We start from the raw sequence: 19,013 nt of genomic DNA, 5'->3' as shown, positions 1-19,013 counted from the left end.
GCGCAAGGCAGCATGCACAGGGGAGCTCGGGCAGCTGGGCCGTGCGTTATCTGGAGCCCGGGACCAGCGACCAGGCTGTGGGGAGAAGGCGTCTACCAGGATATGTGGCTCCTTGGTGCTGTTGTCACGGGTTGTCGGCTGGCTGGACAGCCCCTCTGTGTCACCTTGGGTGCCCAGTGTCCCTGAGCTGGGCTGCGCGCGCCGGCCCTGGCGCGCTGCACAGTCCCTGACCCCCACGCCGCCTGTCCCCGCAGAGGCGGCCTTCACCCTGCTGCTCTACTGCGAGCTGCTGCGCTGGGAGGAGCGGCCTCTGCGGGAATTCCTGCACTACCCGCCTCAGACGGAGTGGCAGCGGAGAGAGGGTCTGTGCCGCAAGATCATCCACTACTTCAACAAAGGCAAGGTAGGGCCACGGGGCAGGCCTTCCGGCCCCCAGCTTCTGCCGCCCCCCAGCTTCTGCCGCCCCGGCGCTGTGTGGGGTGGCGAGCGGCGGGTGCCCCGGTGTGTGCATCAGACCCGGAGGCAGCACGATGTTCTCTGGGGGCGGGGGAGAAAGGGCCGGTCCTGTCACTTGGAAGTCGGCTCCGGATTGGGAGTGTACGAGACATCCCCACACGCCAGCCTGCACACCTGTAGACGCTCGTGCTCCCACAGCCGGGCTCCTGGGCCCGCTTCTGTCTGCTGGATGTGGCTCCCTAGTCTGCGTGGAAGACGAGCTGTGAAAGTGCGTGGGTTTGAACCCGAGCCTGAGGAGCCCCTGCTGCCTCTCACTGGTGCCTGCTCTCGTCTGGCGTTCCTCTTCCTCTTCCTCGCACCCAGCCTGGGCTGCTCTCTCACTGGGTCACCCTCCACCAGGCCCCCTGCAGTGGGGCTGGCGGGCGTCCTCCGCATTGGTTCCGGCCTCCTTGGGGGCTCCGGCCGTGGTGCTCCCTCCTCTGGCAGAGCTCCCGGTGGGCCCTCTGCACCCACCCCCCTTGCCCACCACCTCTGCTTGTGGCCCAGGCACTGGAAAGGCTGGGCATGTAACTTATCGAAGGTGTTCTTTCATCACTCAGCTTTGAGCTTGTTTCGAGGGCTGAAATAGGATCATTCAGGGAAGTATGGTAGCTGAGCCCCTAACTTAAATGGAAATTGTTTTTTTTTTCAAATGAGTTTTTTGTTGTAAAAAAGGAAAGATTTGAGCCAAGGGTGTCCAACCTTTTGGCTTCTCTGCTCCACACTGGAAGAATTGTCTTGGGCCACACATTAAATACGTTGTGACACACAATCACACACACAAAAAACCTCATAATGTTTTAAATAAGTTTACAGTTTTGTGTCGGGCCACATTCACAGCCATCCTGGGCTGCATGTGGCCCGTGGGCCGCAGGTTGGACACCCCTGATTAAACCTTAATGAATTTTGCCCATATATCAGTTTTTATGTAACATAGGAGACTTCTGTATCTGTGAAAAACACTCACCCCTGCCAGGGATGCACTGGTGAGCAAGAACCTGTCCGAAACCTCGGGAGCTCTCCTGTAACCCGGCTGGGAAAGGTGGTCATGCTCAGTTCTCAGTTACAACAGCTGACCGGTGCACTGTCTGGGCCCAGAGCCTCCCCCTTGCTGGCCCAGGGCTGGACATAGGGCTCCGCGCCAGCGTACTTTAGGCCTGTGTTCCTGGCTCGTGGCCCACCTAAAGCTGCCACTTACCCGCTGGCCGGGCAAGCCCTCCCAGCTTGGAGGAAATGGCGTAAGCATGGTGTGCGTGGGCACGAAGGCTTTCATTATATTAGTTCTCTCTCCTTTCCCTGGGCAGACAGTGGGCAGCACAGAGTTACCCTAATCAACTGAGCCTGCAGTGGGACTCGGGAGCATGAAGGGTCCCCTCCCCTCCCCACCCCACACTAAGCAGTGTTTAGAAAAGCAGATTAAAGCTTAGTGTGGGCAAGGGAATGACATGCAGACGCTGCCTGGGGACTGGCCGAGCAGGAGGGCAGAAGGGCCAGAGGCTCCACGGGCCTCCTTCCCGGGAGCCTCCGCTGCTCACCCCCTGCCTGTGCTGTGAACGGCCGGGGAGGGGCAGGTTCCCTGCCAAGCGCAGACCCCACCTGGAGCCCTTGCATGCACTCATCTTCAAAGGGGTATTTATGGGATTCATTCCTTTGGGCTCACACAGATGCTCCAACTCAGACTGTTTCTGTGCCTCCGGACGTGATGGAACCAGTGGTCAGGGCTAACCGGTGTTTGGAAAGTGTTCAGGGTTCTTTGGGGTTTTTTTAAATAGTTCCAGAAAAGCAGAACCTGGCTGTTACAGGAAAACGAACAGCATCCTGGAGCCCCAGGGTTTGCCTCCTTTCCCAGTTTGGCTACAGTGATCCCGAGTCAGTGAGACGTTTCTGCTGTCCCCGGGGGTGGGGCCCACGAGGATGCGGAAAAGCACACACCGGCCAGAGCTGGTAGAAGTGACTGAATCTCAGACACTGGTAGGGAGTTTTGGAGCTGCTCTGCCTCCTGTCAGGAGGAAGGAAGCCACGAGACAAGACTAGATGCCAATGCAGCATGTCCCCCACCTGCATTTAGAGGCAGCTCCCAGAACCCCCAGACCCCCCGGTTTTCCGCACAAGCTCTCGGTCCTGGCTTGCTCAAGAGATAACTGGGGGTTGGAGGGGGGCCTAGAGCAGCAGGGTTTCAAACTGGGGCAGAGATGTCGGCAAGGCGGATACCAACCCCACTGTCCCACGAGGGGAGAAGACCTGCTTTACTGGGGGCTGCCACCAGCAGGCAGAGCTCCTTAGCCCCATGTGGGGCCCTTGTCCCCTGAATGAGCAGTTCCCCAGTGGGCGCTCTTGGTGGGCGCCAGAATTCTGTGCACAGCTCAGCTGCGAGGCCCACTGCAGGCTCAGTGGTGGGCCGTTGGCTGACCTGCTGGAGCAGCGCCTGGGGCCAGGGAGGGGCCCGTGTATGCCCCGGGAGCTGAGAGTTTGGGATGGGCGCTTTCTAGCCCCCTGAGGCAGTCCTTGTATTGGGGTGGGGAGTTGGGGGTCTGTTGAAAATTTCCTCTTTTTCCCATCTTTTTAATTGGTCCTGCAGTTTCAATCCATATGGCATTAATCACTTCAAAGGATAGAAATAATACGCTCTTTCTGAGAAACAGACCCAAATGAAATACTGGTGTCGTCCTCCCTGATGCTGTTTCAAATAGTATTTTTCAAAAAAAAATAGTCTTTATTGTTTAAACATTCACACTGAAATATTTATGGGTGGAATGACACGAGATTTGCTTCAGAAACTATAGGGAGGAGTCCGTCGGTCGGTGGGCAGGGCACGAGTGACACGACACTGGCCGCCAGTTGTTCGTCGTTGAAGCCGAGTGGGGAGGACCTGGGGGTTCGTCCTCCTGTTCCGTTTTCCCGTGTTTAAAATTCCCTATGATGTAAAAAATTTAGCTAGTATTTAGATGTTGAAGACAAACAGCTAGCTTCTCTTCATACCAAGGAAATACCAAGGAAACCAGCGGTTCCCAGTCTTACCAACAGAGGCAGCGTTATATGCAAAAGGAGAAATGGACAATCTGGCCCCTCGCGGAAGGCCCCGGCAGCCCTCCTCGGGCACCTACTCGATGGGCCCGTCACCGTAGCAGGAGCCACCCCACGGAAGCAGCCGGGGACCTGTGTGGGTGAGGGTTAGCCGAAGCCTACTTTAAGATTTAAAGCGTGTTTTTAATCTTTCTATAAAGGGAGTTGTCAGGTTTCTGGTCTTAAATCATCTTAATTTAAAAGTCGTTGTTCCCTTTATTAACTCGTTAGATAAATGTTGAGGGCCTGCCCCTGCCCACTGCCGTTCTAGGCCCCGAGGATGAAGTACGCAGACAGAGTGCCTGCCCTCGTGCAGGTTACCATGTGGCTGAGACCAGTACAGCAAAAATGTAAACCCTCTTCTTAAATAAGGTGACTTCGGAGTAGTGAGTGGCGTGGCGTGCCTGTCCTTGACCAGGCGGTCAGGGAAAGGCCTTCTGCAGGGGAGGGCTTCAGGGAGAAACCTGAAAGCTGCCCCGAGCTGGAAGCCGGAGTGCTTCGTGCTGTGCTCTGCAAACTGGCCTTGAGCTTACGTTCTCCGTGACGTATGCGCTGCAGGAGGCCTCTGGTCGTGCCCTCTGACGTGTGTGGTGTGGTGGGGGGCCCTCCGAGATGCCCGAGGTGCTGAAGCCGTGTTTCTGTTTCTGGCGCAGAGCTGGGAGTTCGGGATCCCGCTGTGCAGGGAGCTGGCCTGTCAGTATGAGAGCCTCTACGACTACCAGAGCCTCAGCTGGATCCGGGTGAGCTCCGCCTCTTCCCCCGCCCCAGCCCTCCCTGGAGGGGTCGGGCTCCCCTGGCCCCAGGGTCCGAGCAGGCGTTCACGGCAGGCCCAGCCCTTTGGTGTGGTGCTGTGGACATGGAGGAGGAGCAGAGGCCGAGGTTTTACCTTCAAGAGCCTTGCAGTTGGGCTGGAACCAAAACACTTGGTGAACGATGGTCTGGCCAGCCCCCAAGCCCACGGGTGCACAGGGACGAGAGAAGCAGCGCACGCCAGGCAGGATGAGGGTCCAAGGAGCAGGTGGCAGCGCAACCTCCGACGGAGGTCTCCCTGAAATGGTTCTGTTCCGGGTTGCTTCACCTGAAAGCTTTGTAAGCTCTTTCCCTGCTGAGCTTGTGGTCACTTTCAAGCATCTCATTCTTACTCCCTTCTTTGAAGCAAATATTTAGAAATTAAGTGAAATGCCCCATGGACTTGGAAGGCGTCCACCAAATTTTTCCTGGTTGCTGGTGCTGGGTTTTGAATTAAAATAGCTGCTGAGTTCACTGGCAAAGAGAGGTGAGCAGTCTCAGCTCACCCTCCCGCAGCCTCTGTAGCACGGCTGGCTCCGCTGTGTTCTCCGGTCCCGGCCGGGGTCGGGCGTATATAATAGACGTGGTTCCCGAGCAGTAGCTTCTTGACTGGTCTTTAAAGCCCTCTCCTTCCTGGCAGGCTGCCTTGCTTGAATACACTGGAGCTGTCCTCACAGTCAGAGTCCACTGAATTTTTCTGAATGTAAAGTGAGGTCAGCCAAGACTAAAAAACTTACCAGCCATGGAAATGCCAGACATTGTGGCTAGTAAAGTCCAACTTTTAAAGTTTAAAGTCTCCTACATTGGAACCAGCACCAGCGCTGCTGGCAAAGGAGCCTTCCTCACTCTATTGGCCTCTTCCGTCACGTGATAGATGAATGAAAGCAACACAGTTGGACTGATGGACAGTGGCGCTGAGAATTGCCGTTAGACCCTATAAGCTGCATTAGCCTGGGGTCAGTTGGCGTAGTACCAGTCAAGACCAGAAGTACCCCGAGCGGGGTGGGGGTGGCAACTACACATGTTCAACATTTGCCTCTCGAAGTGCCAGACGCCTGGGTCTGCACGCAGCTGGGCCCGCCCCCCGGGAAAGACACGCAGGGCAGCCTCTCGGGGCTGCGGGGGCAGGCCTCTCCCCGCCCCGCTGCAGGTACCCTGCCGCTCCCTGGGGAGAGGCTGACCCTGGCTGCACGCTCACCTCTCGTGTAGACGGAGTTGCTGTGTTCTCTTTACAAAAGAGAGTGTCTCCTTGGGCCCGGGAGGACTTGCTTTGGACTACTAGCAGCCAAGCCAACCTGCAGGCAACTGCCTTTCTCCTTCACAGAAAATGGAAGCCAGCTACTACGACAACATCATGGAGCAGCAGCGCCTGGAGCCCGAGTTCTTTCGGGTCGGCTTCTATGGCAGGAAGTTTCCTTTCTTCCTTCGGGTGAGTCCATGCCAGTCATCCCAACAGCCTCGATCCTGTTTCACACGTCACTCCTTTACAACCTGTCCTTCCCCTCCCCCCTTTTCTCCTGTTCTACCGAATAATTCTTTTGGAAGGACTGACCAGCCAACAAAAGGCATTTGGCTTTACTTGCCTGGACTGGCTGCCTGCTTCAGGCCCTGTTTTACTCTGCTGTGCTATTTTATCGCGACCTGAAACGTGAGGGTGGCTTTCTTCCCAGATCAGCCAGGTTCTTGCAGGAACTGGCCAGGGTCTGAGACTGTCACATAAGTATGTTTAGAAACCTTCCAGCTTCTGCTTCCAGTGCCTAGAATCTTCCACTGAACTATCTCAGCCGGACAGGACACCAGCCTAACCCTCACCTCAGCAATGGGCTGGCCCTTTAGGGTTCATCATTGAAGATGATGGTTCTTTGCCCTGGTTGCACTGTAGGCTTTGCAGCCAGGATCGAGGCCTGTTGATGTGAGTCAGCCTGGAGGACGGTCCCCTTTGGTGCTGGGCTGTGGAAGGGCTTTGGCTGTGCAAAGCCTTTTCTAGGCGGCCATTCCTCTGCCCTGGGTGAAGACAGGCGCTTCTCCCCACCATTGCCTGGGAGGTGGGCGGGGATACGGACGGTGGAGGTGAGGAATGACTGAGCACAGAAGTCCTGACGCCAGTTGAACAGTTGTGATTTTCTTATGTGTTCAGCACAATGCGGAGGCTCTGGGAGGGGTCAGCCTGGGCTGTGGGCTGTGGCCCATAGGGGTTTGCCATTCTCAGGTGACCTCAGCGCACCTGTGCTGGTGAAAGGGCCCCGGGGGTGCAGCTGAGACCCGAGACGAGCCCCTGTTGTCCCCAGTTCCAGTATCTTACTGGAGTTCAGCGTCCCCAAGTCTCAGCCAGCAGAGGGGACAGTTCATAGAATCCCTTGGATGTACTCGGGATCCTGTCCTACTGGAGAAAACACTTTAGTCAATGAGCGGTAATAAGCTTGGGATCACATCAAAGTTCAACTGGGTTTAATGTTCCCTTAAAAAGCCAGTCTGCTAGCAACAGCGCTCAGACTGACCATATTTCAGAGTAAGGCAGGTCAACTCGCACGTTTCCCGGGCAGCCGTCACCCTAGGCAAAAAGGAAAAGCGCTTTCTGTCGGAACTGGCGGGACTGACAGGGACGGCCAGCACCTGCTGCGTAGTTGGATCCCCGGGCAGGCTCTGACCCCGCTCCACGGGAGCCACCGGAGCAGCGGGATGCGAGTGAGCGGAGGGCCTCCTGCACGTTCTGGGGGCCGTAGGCGCGGCATCTCGGAGACAGCCCCGTCAGCACAGATCACTCCACAGCGGTGGGGGTGGGGTCGGAAGGGGAGGGAGGAGGAGTTCCGCAGGCACGAGAAACCAAAGCAGCTCCGGAAAGTTCTTCGACAAACTAATGACTCTGGCCCTGCAACCTATTGCTTTCTCATTTCATCTTTGCAAATCATGCTTTATTTTCATTTTTTTCTCCTTGTTTAGTCCCATAATCTGTATATCGTAAACAAGATTTTACTCTCCACACACAATTATTTTGGATGTACGATACAAATCAACACCTGACGCCCCCCGTTTCTGTCCCTGCCGAACAGGAGGTCTCCGTCCTTGCTCGGCCCGGCTCCCACCCCTCGTGCTCACGTGACAGGGCACATCAGTGTCTCAGGACTCACAGAGCGTTCTGACAAGTGGGACCCGGCATGGAGACCGCACCCGAGCCGTCAGATAGCGCTCACGGCGGCAGTCTGAGTGGCCGCGTGTGGTTTCAAGGGTGCTGGTGCTGGAGGGAGAAGAACAAGGGTGTTCAGAAACGCCACCCGTGTCCACACAGAAGAGCAGTCCCTAGGAGTGTGTTTCGTGCGCACGTCAGCCTGGCCCAGCCGCGTGCTGCCTCCCCTTCTCTCAGCCCCTCCCAGGAGGTAGCTGTTTGCCTTGCAGCTGGCAGGGCCGAGGTGCGCAGCAGTGGCAGCCAGATCCCTCTTGTGTGGGGGTGCCGGGGCTTCTGCCTGAGCAAACTTGGAACAGACAGTGTGCTTCAAGGTCAATGATACGTGCCTTCCTTCTGCTGAATCTTCTCTGAACACACAGGCCAGGATTACCTTAGCTCTGCCAGCTTGGTTTCTCTGGACCATCTGCTTGCCTTGCTTCCCAAATGTGATTATTTAATAATCTGCACAGAGACAGGAAAACATCCAGCCCTCCCTTCTTAGGGGAGTATGTTTCTCTTTATTTGACCCGTGAACAGAGATTGGTGGAGACTGTACATTTGTGAGTGGATATGAAAAGGTCAGTTCTTCATAATTACCTTTTCTGTCAGTTTTGCTTTCAGTCAAGGGACTGAGAAATGTCCGCCCTCTGACTGCTGGTCCGTTCCACTGGGGGGCCAGCCGCTTCTCCTGGCCGTCACTTCTGTTCTGGCAGCCCCCTCGCTCCGGGCCGTGCAGACATGTGGCCCAGCCTCAGCTGAGTTCTCCTGTGGGAGGACAAGCGGAAGGGGTACAGATCCTATTCCAGAAAGGCTGAGGTCCTCCAAGGCCTCGCCGTTGATCCTCCATGCACTGGGAAGCATGCACTGGCCACGAGGAACCTCCTTCTGTCTCTCCCTCCAAAACCATGCTAGGAGGGGCTGCCGGTGCCCGACACCACCTTGTCACAGCAGCTGGGCGGGCAGAGAGATGTCACCCGAGGGCTTCAGAAGAACCCGGCCACGCCCTCCTGACCAGCTTCGGGGTAGACAGAGCAGCAGGGGTGCGGGCGCCTTGTTGTGCCTTCAGTCCGCAAAGGAGAAAGAATGAGGCCTAGCCCAAACCGAATGTGGTGTAACACAGGCTCTAAGAAGTGTGTATTTAGAATAGTATTAATTTATTCTGCTGAGCTGTTTGCAAAGGAATTACTGCCATGAGCAATTCCTGAATACCTACTGACGACTGGGCGACGTTTAGACGGTTTCTTCCAGCTGACAGAAGCGACCCTGGACAAGCACACAGCGGCAGGCCTCTCCAGTCACCCCCACCCCTTCTGCACACACACCTCTCTTTCCAGCTGCACCTTTTCCTGCCTTGGCGGTTGTTGCCCCAGTCGCTACTGTGCCCACATACATTGTGCCCCCCCCACTCCCCTCTACCAGGCTGACCCAGCTGGACCTTTCAGGACTCTCCAGCATGGCTTTTTCCAGAATCCAACCCCCCACCTTGCACCCCTTCCTGGGCGCCCTCCATCCTTCGAGCCTCCTGCAGCTGGCGCTCCCTCCCCGCAGCTCCATCCCAGTGTGGTTTTCTTCATCCCCTTCCCCTTCCCGCCCATCATCTCCTGAGGACGGGGACTGAGTGCTGTGCCCCCTGCCTGCCATGGGCTCCTAGGACTTGTTCGTGGGATGAGTAACTGCGACCCCCATGTGGAGGTGGGGGCTGCAGCCAGGGTATAGAGTGTGCTCTCCTGTTTGTGACAGAACAAGGAATACGTGTGCCGTGGCCACGACTATGAGCGGCTGGAGGCGTTCCAGCAGAGGATGCTCAGCGAGTTCCCACAGGCCGTCGCCATGCAGCACCCCAACCACCCCGACGACACCATCCTGCAGTGCGATGCCCAGTGTATCTTTTCACACTCGGTGGGGGGAGGAGAGCTGGGGCCCTGTGGGGGACTGGGGGCCCACCCAGTCAGCTGCCTCCCTGCCGGGTCATTGGCCGTACCGGCTAGGCTACCCATGAGTCCTGAGCCAGAGCATGTCCTCCCCACTAAGGTCTCACTTAGCAGGGCACTCGTGACACAGAGGAGGCCCCACATGCCCTCAGCCATGGCGGGGCCTAGTCATCCGGGCCCCAGAGGGACCTTCATCCCTCGGGCTGACTGCTGCCTATCCCCACCCGCCCTGCGAAGGGTCTTCCTAGGTAGTCAGGAGCAATCACCGTGCAGGGTGCTGGTGCGGTGGCGGGGGCCGCCAGGGTTACCGCTGGTTCCTGCCCTGCTGTGCTCCCCTGGGCGTGTGTCACTGCTCCTGGTATCTGTCGGGGCAGAGGGAGCAGGGAGGAGATAGGGAGTGCCTGTGGCTTGGTGGCACGTGGACGTCTGAATGGAAACACGGGCCCCTCCTCCCCCCACAGCTTTTTTGGAGACTTCATGACAGTTGCCATCACTGTGGGAGGAGGAGGCAGGTGGGCGCCCTTGTGCTATCTCTCCACAAAGACCCCCAAAGAGTATTTCATTAAAGGTTGTTTGACAGTAACAGTTTACCTGCAGTGGGCAGGCTCCAGCAACTTTCTCACTGCTGTGGGGTGGGTACTGCCTCTGTTCCCCTGGCCCGTTCCCCTTGTGAATTGAAGGGGCACTGGGGAGCCCTGGCGGCTGGCAGCTCAGCCTGGCTGGCACTGTGGGGACGCGCCACGGGCTCCGGCGGGGGCTGCCGGTCGGGAGATTGGGCCTGACTGTGCTCAGGATCCACCCCTCGAGTGCTGCTGCCCCTGCCGGGGGCGCGGCTGAGCTGCTCCTCTCTCCTTTGGGGAGTGACACGGGTCAGCCATTCAAGTCCATCTCACTGGCAAGCCTGGATCCCCTTCACTCCCTGTGCAGACCTTCAGATCTATGCAGTGACGCCCGTTCCGGACTACGTGGATGTCCTGCAGATGGACAGGGTCCCGGATCGCGTCAAGAGCTTCTACCGTGTCAATAACGTGAGGAAGTTCCGGTACGACAGGCCTTTTCACAAAGGCCCCAAGGACAAGGAGAATGAATTCAAGGTGAGCAAATCCGGGAAAGCTGGGCAGTGCTCACAGCAAACAGGGCAAGCCCCACTTTCTTGAGAACTCGCCGCCGTGTCGCCCCTGGGGCAGAGGGGTGTGGCGGACACGGCCTAATGGCCTGTACGTACCTGTGCCCTCCCCGCAGAGCCTGTGGATCGAGCGCACCACGCTGACCCTGACGCACAGCTTGCCCGGCATCTCTCGGTGGTTCGAGGTGGAGAGGAGGGAACTGGTGAGCCCTGCTGCTGCAGGCGGGGCTGGTCTCCACCGCGGCCGCCTCCGCCCGGGCTTTAGGAACCTGACGCGGAGCCCGGCTCCTGGGGGCCGCGGCGTTATGGATGAGACGAGAGAGATTCACAGGGACTACTGAGTCCTGTCGAGGAAGAGGGACGGCTCAGCCACTCTCTCAAGAGGAGAGCGGCCCGACCCTTGCTTTGACAGGCTTCTATTGGGTCCAGTTTGCACAGGAATGCCGGGTACATACGTAAAGCTCGTCAGTCATTGTCAGGCAGAGATGATCAAACAATAGACAACACTCAGAGAACTCCGAGGGCTTATTCTGAGTCGGGGTCAGATAGCTAAAGGGCCTTAAGACTTTGGGGAACAAACTCACTTCCTGCTTGGTCCCTTATCATTTAAATTGAGAGTATTAGCAAAGCAGGTTTCATAGGACTTTATGCATGCTTTCTTAGGCCTGATGGCCCCGCGGAACCCGCCCTTTCCAGCACAGCACTGCACCCACCTCCAGCATTGTTTCTGGCTTAAGTCAAGCAGGGGGAGTAAGGCCAGAGATTAGCCCAGAGATTAGGAGATTTCTTGCAGACAGAATGAGGACTCAGGCTAGGTCAAAGCTGAAGGGCGAGGGTCCATCACCCCCTTTTTCCATAGCCCCCAAGCCCTTCCTTGAGGGCCCCTTTGCAACCGTGCCTGTCTTAGGTCATCCCTCCTTTGAGGAATCTTACTCGTTACTGGCTAACCAGTCATCTTCCCCGGGGCCAAGCAGGGTGAGGAGAAAGGGGGCAGAGGTGGTGCCCCTACAAGGAAGATAAGCTTTATCTCCTGAGTGGCTTATGGTCCCAAGGTCCTTTTCTCAGCCTTAGCCACAGGGGATTGCAGCTTCTGAAACCAGGCAGGGCGGTTCCCAACAGGACCTCTCTCTAAGAACTGAAGAAGGCAAGCAAGCTTTGGCCAGCTGCCTGGCCCAGGCTTCCGCGGGCCAGTCCCCTACCGGGGGCTGTGCACGCCCCCTCTCATTTAGCCCTCGCAGGGCCCCGAGGCAGCAGGTGCTCTCACGCTCCCAGCTCGTGAACGGGGACACTGTTCTCCAGGGTTCGGAAGCCAGAGCTCTCTGACCCCAAAACCGGCGTCTGCTCCCCATCTCGGTGCCTGCACGTCAGCAGAGGACACTGGAAGGGGCGCAGGGAGGCCCGTTCACAGAGGCAGGCAGGGAAGCAGCATCGCAGGACTGTGATGAGGGAGGGATGGTCCTGGTGCCCGCCTTGACGCCGTGCGGTGTGTGCGCCAGGTGGAGGTGAGCCCCCTGGAGAACGCCATCCAAGTTGTGGAGAACAAAAACCAGGAGCTGCGGGCCCTGATCGGCCAGTACCAGCACAAGCAGGTGCACGGCAACATCAACCTGCTCAGCATGTGCCTGAACGGGGTCATCGACGCGGCGGTCAACGGAGGCATCGCGCGCTACCAAGAGGTGAGCGGGGCCCTCGCGGTAGCCAGCCTTCCCCGCTCACCCTCTCCAGGCCGTGCCTCCGCCGACTGACATGGTCCTGGGCTGAGGCTGGAAGCCCCCACCCGCCTGTTTCTGTGGGACATCTCTGGGTAGCTTCTTCCTTTTTGTTCTCTGAACTCTGCCACATAGTAACCCTTCTGATTGTGGAAGCGTGTTAAGTGGCCCCCAAGAGGAGCCCTGCAGCCCAGCGCTTCCCAGAGAAGTGAGTTGGGGGCAGGCCTGAGACACTGGCCCCCACACCTGGCCACCAGGCCATCGAGCCGTGAAGGACTTGGCCGCCATCAGCCCTTCTTAGACGCAGAAAGCACGCCCGTGGTTGCAGGGAGTTCAGGCGCGCCACTGGAGGTGCATGGGTGTGTACACCTGTGAGGAGGCAGCCCGGCTGCCTCTCAGGGGGCACCCTCAGGCTCAGACTTCCTGTGCCCCGTCTAAGTAGTGGTCTTGGGAAGACGGTTTTCCTGATTCGGCCTTCTCTTTCACAGGCCTTCTTCGATAAAGATTACATTACCAAGCACCCGGGAGACGCTGAGAAGATCACCCAGCTCAAGGAGCTCATGCAGGAACAGGTGTGTCTGGCGGGGCCTAGAGGCCGGCGGCCAGGAGGGAAAGGCTGTGCTCCGCAGAACGGCCGCAGCTCTCACGGGCGGCCTTCTGGCTAACAGAGCGGCCTGGTCTGTCCCCTGGTAGGTCCACGTCCTTGGCGTCGGGCTGGCAGTTCACGAGAAGTTCGTGCACCCGGAAATGCGCCCTCTCCACAAGAAGCTGATCGACCAGTTCCAGATGATGCGGGCCAGCCTGTACCACGTAAGTGCAGCCCTGCCCTGCCCCTGCCGCGGCAGAGCCGGGGTCGCTCCGCCGGACCCGTGCCACGAGCGGCGGGAGAGTGGGCGGGAGAGGGGACGTGAAGGGAGAGCTGTATGCGCTGCAGAGGTGGGTGCTCCGTCCAGGGGAAGGAGGCCCAGGAGCCCCCGTCCACTCCCTCTCTAAGGAGAAGTCAGATTCCAGGGCAAAGACCATTTTTTCAAGGTACTGTGCCAGTGAAGAGAGGTTTCATGTGAGGAAGAAAAGAGCTAAAGTATATGGCCCACATGTAGAGATCTCTTTGGAGATATTTTCCATCCCAGGAACCTAAAGAGGTAAGGCATAGCCGAGGCCAGCCCACTCTCCCCATCTCTCTCCTCCTCCCTCCCCATCTTCATCCCCTCTCCGTCCCTCCCTCTCCCCACCCCCTCACTTCATCTTTTCCCTCCAGCTTCCTTCCTTCCTTCTCTCCCTCTTCCTCCAGTATGCCTGGTCACCCAGGCTGGCCCCTGAGAAGGCCTAGGGTGGAGAGTGCTCTCATATCAGCCGCTCTTAGAGGGGCCAGGCAGGTCTGCGGCTGACCCAGGACCCGGACTCTGGCCCAGGACCCAGGACATCTCCCTGACTCCGGCCTGGCTCTTGGGCCTCCACGGCAGGGTGTGGCCGTGGGACTCACACAGATGAGCTGAAGCAGGGCCTCCATTCCGGGACTGTTTTCCCTGCAGGCGCCTCACAGGGAATGTTGGCTGGCTGGAAATAGGGTTCACATGGTCTGGAACCCTGTTCACATACCCTCACCTCATTTTTAGCCATGGGGATGGCTCTGCATGTTTTCTTTAAGATTTTATTTATTTACTTGTAGAGAGAGAGGACATGAGAAGGACATGAGAGAGAAGACAGGGAGAGAAACATCGATTGGTTGCCTCTCACACACCCCCATCTGGGGGCCTGGCCACAACCCAGGCATGTGCCCTGACTGGGAATCAAACTGGTGACCTTGTGGTTCGCAGGCCATTGCTCAGTCCACTGAGCCACAGCAGCCAGGGCAACTCTGTGCGTTGTCCAGAGAAGCAAGCCATCCTGCTTAGCCAGCTGACGGCATGCCGGATCTCAGGGGGTGTGAGCCCAGTTACCTGCTGCTCTCCTCTCGTTACCTGTGGCCCCTAGGTAGAAGTGGCAGGGAGGTGAGGGTCACGAAGCCGGTCAGTATTGGGCAAGGCCACCGTGGACAAGAAGTCCCCCCTTCAAGGCATCACCACTGGCCTCAGGGCGCTGGGAAGGGCTGGACCCCTCAGCTCAGTGGGCCTGACCTGGTCGGGCTGACTCGCCTTGTTTTTAGAGGCTGGAGATTCTGGTCCTCTCGGTCCTTTGGGGCCTCGGTGCAGGCCTCAGCCCGTCCCTGCGTGAGTGCGGGCTGTACAGAAGATAAAAAAGCAGCAGCTGGTCTGTAGTCTGGGAAGTCGGCACATTTCCCAAAGGAAAGCCTACAGAGCCGGAGATGCCTTTTTAGGATGATTCTCCGTTGGTGTTTCAAGGTGAAACGTGCAGAGAAAAAGTCCTTTGTGTTTCCCCTTAAAATTTGGATGGCCGTTTGGTGAGGAACTTGGGTAGTGTCCCCGAATCGGATGGGTGTTCCGTTCTCTGTCACTCCACTGCATCTCCCGCTGTCTTGGCTGGTCTTGGCTGTGTGCAGACTCCTTTGTCACAGCAGGTCACTCAGGCGGCTGGAGCCTGGCCTCGGGGCGGGGGCAGTTCCCCGCCCGCAGGTGCTCGGGGGTCGCTGCAGCAGCAAGCACGGCATGCTCGCCCGCAGTGGGGGGGTGGGGGTGGGGGGCTGGGGCACGCAAGGAACCGCCCTCGCCGGCCGCAGCAGTACGCCAGCCCTCTGCCTGCTCTGGAGCAAGGGTCGGGCAGCCCTCTGCCTGCTCTGGAGCAAGGGTCGGGCGGCCTGCTACTGCTTTGGGCCTAGGAGCGCCCCCCGTGGACCCAGGGAGGGAGGTGGGGAAGGACGCGAGAAAGCCTGGTCAGCTGCACTTCCTGTTTCCCGGAGTCCCAAATAGGGACACAGACCAGTGTGCGCTCACGCGGGAGGGTGTGGAGTAAGAAGTTTCTGCTAAGATGTCTACATACTGAATAAGTTAATTATGCTAAAATAGAACTGTGCTATTTTTCAGTTACTTATATCAGGATTGTGTGTCCTATCTCCCCATACACTGTGTCACAGACATCTTAGCCCAGGTCACTGAGAGCTAGCCGGTCCATTTAGCAGTCCAATAAATCCCGCCCCCAGTCCTTACGTAAGAGGTGCCCGCTGACTGACGACTGGTAGTCAGCTCTTCCTCCCTGCTGCCCGGCTCTGCTCTGCTCTGCTCAACTGTGTAGGGAGGAAGCCCGCTCACACCCACCCCCACACCCACACACCCCCGTGCACTCAGGCTCCCTGCAGCCTGTTCCGACCGGCTCTGTGCGTGGGGACTCCAGGGCTCCCCTGTGGTTCGGAGGGTGTCCCAGTCATGAAGGTCATTGCCCAGAAGAATTCAGCAGTTGTGGTTCAGTTCACAATATATGGTTCTTTTTTTTTTCTAACATTTTTACCACCAGCCTGCTCTTTCTTCTCAGCCCTTAACAACTTACTTTTTGTTTACTCTCTGCTGAAGGGGTGTCCGTTTCTCAACAGGAGTTTCCGGGTTTGGACAAGCTGAGTCCTGCGTGCTCAGGCAGCAGCACTCCCCGGGGCAACGTCCTGGCGTCCCACAGCCCCATGAGTCCTGAGAGCATCAAGATGCCCCACCGGCACAGGTACGGCCTTGGGGCTCGGGGTGTCCCCTCCACAGAGGTGAGTCTGAACGGCAAAGGTCAGAGCGAGGAAGTAGCGCCTGCGCGCTCCCTGGCGTGCCCCCTTGTCCGTGCACACAAGGACCACGCTGTGCGACCAGTCGTCCCGGGTGACAGAGGAGAGTGCGTGGCATTGTGGGAACCCAGAGGAGGGGCACTGGGGTGAGTCCTGAAGGAGGAGGAGGAGTTGGAAGGCAGAAGAGAGGTGGCGCAGGAGGTGGTGGAGCAGGCCAGGCAGGCAGCTGCAGGTCTAGCCGGCGGCTGCACTGTAGGGCCCCAGGGCACAGAGCGGGCCGGGGCAGCTCCAGGTGGGCCTTGTTCCTTCAGGCCTTCGGACTTGGCCCCGAGGAGAGTGAAGATCACAGTGGATTTTTAGGAAGAGAACAACGTGCCGATGGGGACACCGAGCTGTGGCTGCTCTCGGCTCAGGAGTCTGGTGCCTGGGCTCCGCTGAGGCTGCTCAGAGCCCCCGCGGCAGGGGGGCAGGTCAGGGAACCAGCCCCTCCTTTAGGTTTGTTTCCGGGGGAGCCGCCGGTCAGCGCAGAGTGGGCACTCGGCCAGCGCGAAGGAGTGCACGAACGAGGGGCTGCCTCGTGCTGTTGGGGGAGGAGAGCAGTGGGCAAGCCCATGGCCACAGATGAGAGGGAAGCCCGGAGACAGTTCACGGCCAGCTGTGTGGTGACTTCCTGATACTGGGGACACACCCTGGCGAGAGAGCAGAGCCCAGCGGAGGGTGGCCACTGGCTCAGATTAACATCCACAGCAAAGGGGCCTCGGACCCATGACCCGGTTCAGCAGATCCGTTTCATTCCTCCAAGAACCTGCAGATGTCACCAGAGTGCGTGGCCGTAAACCGTTCGGCTCTAGGTAGAGGTTGTGCTGGTCCACCACTGGTCCTCCCATAACAGGGCCCCCGAGCAGCAGGGTTGATTCAGGATGGTTCCTAGGCCCCCGATGGATCTGAGCATCAGCTGTGGAACCCTCCCGATCAGCGGCAGCTGAGGCTGGAGTGGACTTTGGTACACCCCTTTCTCCTGCCCCCCACCGCCCAGCAGGGCTTCTCCGCCCCAGGCCTGACTCCTCCCTGTCTCCTGCTCCTGTTCCCTGTTCACAGCCCCATGAACCTGATGGGCACGGGTCGCCATTCCTCCTCCTCGCTCTCCTCACACGCGTCTAGCGAAGCGGGAAACGTGGTGATGCTGGGCGACGGCTCCGTGGGCGAGGCTCCCGAGGACCTGTACCCCCACATGCAGGTACCAGAGCTGCTCCAGGGAGCGGGGCCAGAGCCCTCCCTGTGTCCGGAGGACTCACCTCTGCTGGCTGGTCTGGTCTGGGGGCTGACACCCCCGCCTGGTTCTCCGGTCACCGAACTCAGAACGCCCGGAGGCGGCAAAACCGCTCTCCGCCACGCCATCCGTGTTGCGGTCCCCAGGTCTCAGTCCCCGAGCAGGACAGTCGGCGTCGGTCCTGGCTGCCTTTACGGTCCTCTGCCAGGCTGCCTCCCTGCCTGGCACTCCCGATGGCCAAGTCCTGCTTCATCTGCGGGCACCGTCCCTGGGACCGGCCCAGCAGCCCCGCTCCATGGGTGGTGTGGGTGACCCTTAGTGCCGGCCACCAGCCTGGCCTCCACCAGGCCCAGGGTGCGGCATCAGACGCCAGGCCTGGGAACCTCACGGCGTCCAGCCCTCCAGGCTCGGCCATTCAGACCTCTGTCCTCCCGACTTTTCTCCCTTTGCAGCTCGTGTATCCCAACCCCAGGTACCAGGGCTCAGTCACCAACGTCTCTGTTCTGTCCTCATCCCAAGCGAGCCCTTCTTCCTCCAGCCTGAGTTCCACTCACTCAGCACCATCCCAGATGATTACCTCTGCCCCTTCCAGTGCCCGAGGTAAGGACGGCAGGGCGCTGCTTGCAGAAGGGAGAAGAGAGGGCCTCGCGAGCCCCGCTTGTCCTCCTCTCACCTGGGGCTGTATCTCCGAGAGCATGCTCGCCTGCGCTGCCAGCGCTAGGGACTCGGGGTCCCCGGCCCCTCACTGCTCTCTGGCTGCCGCCAGACGCTGCTGTAAGCAGTGGCTGCAGCTGAGCTGCCACCAGGGCAGCCAGCCTTCGCCTCTCCGCCTTGTTACGAGGACTCCGCCTCGGAGGAGCTCAGTTCTTTTCCCTTGAAGTGTTTGCGAGAGGAAAGATAAAGGTTACGGCAAAAGTGAGTCTTAAGGAATCAAGCCTCATGGCAAAGTGTAAAAATTAATTTGAAGACCAAAAGTAACCCTGGAAAATGTTATTCTGAACAGTAACCACAACCCCAAAAACCGGTCAGTCGGGGAAGGCTTAATCAGGAAAGGTGGCTCTGCGAAAAGCTATTCACTTTGCCAGATTTTGCTTGATTTCTTATTCCAGAGGGTAAATCTGTTCTCCAAGAGCCAGTATCCTTTTCACGTTCTGGTTGTAGGCACTGCAGGGACATTTGATTCCCTGTCCTTTCCAGTGCAGACAGTGCCGTGGGGTGGAAATCAGCCGCAGTAGCCGAGCTGTGGTGCGGCGCAGGGTGGGCGGTGCAGGGTCCTAACAGCGTGGTGGGAGCTTGCCAGCCAGGCACTGGCTGTTGCCCCTGGGCTTCAGAGGGGTGGAGTCTTCATTCTTATTATTATGAAGACAAAGGAAAACAGCACCAATCAGTGTCATGGAGGGCCATTAAAGAAAAAAAAATTCTGTAAAGCATACCAACCACCCAGGCCCACAGCGGGAGTGCTGGAGAGAACGGGGGCCAAGAGAGGGCGAGACGCGGGAGCCCTCCAGGGCAAGCCTCGGCAGGTGAGGAGGAGACCGCAGCAGGCCCCGCCCCCCATTCCGGTGGGAGAAACGGCCAGCTCGAGGGCCTTCGGGCTGTCGGCCAGTTCGTGGGCAGACTGTATATGGAGTATGAGCCCTCAGACTCGCCCACTGTCGGTGCGATGCCCGGTCAGCTCCCGGGCCACCTTCCTAACGCGGACTGGCACTTGGAAGGGGCAGCAGCCTTCGGAAGCAGGCGTCGCTAGCGCTAGGAAAGACGAACGAGCCATCCGTTGGGTGCTTGCTGAAGAGTTGTGATATGTGAAGG

General features: G+C 58.5%; 1 protein-coding gene across 6 annotated transcripts in view; it reads left to right on the top strand.

Moving 5' to 3' along the window:
- Positions 1-19,013, top strand: part of DOCK3 (dedicator of cytokinesis 3) — a 268,621-nt gene that overhangs the window by 235,390 nt on the left and 14,218 nt on the right. For all 6 annotated transcript variants that reach the window (XM_036030272.1, XM_036030271.1, XM_036030269.1 and 3 more), the window contains 12 exons: positions 255-403; positions 4,212-4,298; positions 5,672-5,776; positions 9,251-9,392; positions 10,369-10,535; positions 10,684-10,770; positions 12,064-12,243; positions 12,765-12,848; positions 12,970-13,086; positions 15,761-15,882; positions 17,033-17,171; positions 17,657-17,804. In XM_036030272.1, coding sequence (XP_035886165.1) covers positions 255-403; positions 4,212-4,298; positions 5,672-5,776; positions 9,251-9,392; positions 10,369-10,535; positions 10,684-10,770; positions 12,064-12,243; positions 12,765-12,848; positions 12,970-13,086; positions 15,761-15,882; positions 17,033-17,171; positions 17,657-17,804 — 1,527 coding nt within the window. The remainder of the gene's footprint in view (positions 1-254; positions 404-4,211; positions 4,299-5,671; positions 5,777-9,250; positions 9,393-10,368; positions 10,536-10,683; positions 10,771-12,063; positions 12,244-12,764; positions 12,849-12,969; positions 13,087-15,760; positions 15,883-17,032; positions 17,172-17,656; positions 17,805-19,013) is intronic.

Source organism: Phyllostomus discolor, chromosome 7, assembly GCF_004126475.2.
Source record: "Phyllostomus discolor isolate MPI-MPIP mPhyDis1 chromosome 7, mPhyDis1.pri.v3, whole genome shotgun sequence".
In the NCBI taxonomy this organism is placed as follows: domain Eukaryota; kingdom Metazoa; phylum Chordata; class Mammalia; order Chiroptera; family Phyllostomidae; genus Phyllostomus; species Phyllostomus discolor.
This window is presented reverse-complemented; position numbering and strand designations above follow the sequence as displayed.